The following is a 699-nucleotide window of genomic DNA, read 5'->3' on the forward strand; positions in this document are numbered from 1 at the left end:
ATGGCCTAGTCACCCTAACTTTAGGGTAGGCTCCGAGCCCCTCGGTGGGGACGTATAGTGAGCTGGTGATGATGATGATATTGTTTTACTTATAAAGATATTTAAACAATTAGAATTTCAATTTCATGCGCATTCGATGGTATGATGGAACTTCTCTGGCTTCTCTCTACAGACTTTTCTTATTGTATCCGTGTCAGGAGCTGCGGATAAATACATCCATAGTGGTGGATTATCCGGAGTACGCGCACCGCGGGCTGCTACTGGACACGGGCCGGCACTACATCTCGGTGGCCAACATCCTGCTCACGCTCGACGCAATGGCCATCAACAAGATGAACGTCCTCCACTGGCACATCGTTGACGACCAAAGCTTCCCATACCAGAGCGAGATGTTCCCCGACCTTAGGTTAGTCATTGGTAACATCCTGAATGTACTGCTTTGAATAATTCGTAATTAATTTAGAAATTTTTAAACTACGTATTTTTAATATAAATACATTCTATAATCTAAGCGTAATTTATATGTATTTGTGTGACAGCCTGCATGGCGCGTATCATTCATCCATGGTATACACGAAAAACAATATTGCACAAATTGTGGAGTACGCTCGGCTGCGCGGCATCAGGGTCCTGCCAGAGTTTGACGTGCCTGGTATATTTTAACCTAAAAAACTATCGTCAAAGATAAATTATTACAGT

At 43.1% G+C, this 699-nt stretch overlaps 1 protein-coding gene across 1 annotated transcript in view; it reads left to right on the forward strand.

Moving 5' to 3' along the window:
- LOC106102487 (beta-hexosaminidase subunit beta-like) overlaps positions 1–667 on the forward strand; it is a 2,197-nt gene extending 1,530 nt beyond the window's left edge. Inside the window, exons 4-5 of the mRNA XM_013281985.1 lie at positions 198–406; positions 540–667. Coding sequence (XP_013137439.1) covers positions 198–406; positions 540–663 — 333 coding nt within the window. The 3' untranslated portion in view covers positions 664–667. The remainder of the gene's footprint in view (positions 1–197; positions 407–539) is intronic.
- The last annotated feature ends 32 nt before the right edge of the window (positions 668–699 follow it).

Source organism: Papilio polytes, unplaced genomic scaffold (assembly GCF_000836215.1).
Source record: "Papilio polytes unplaced genomic scaffold, Ppol_1.0 DF823923.1, whole genome shotgun sequence".
Taxonomy (NCBI): Eukaryota; Metazoa; Arthropoda; class Insecta; order Lepidoptera; family Papilionidae; genus Papilio; species Papilio polytes.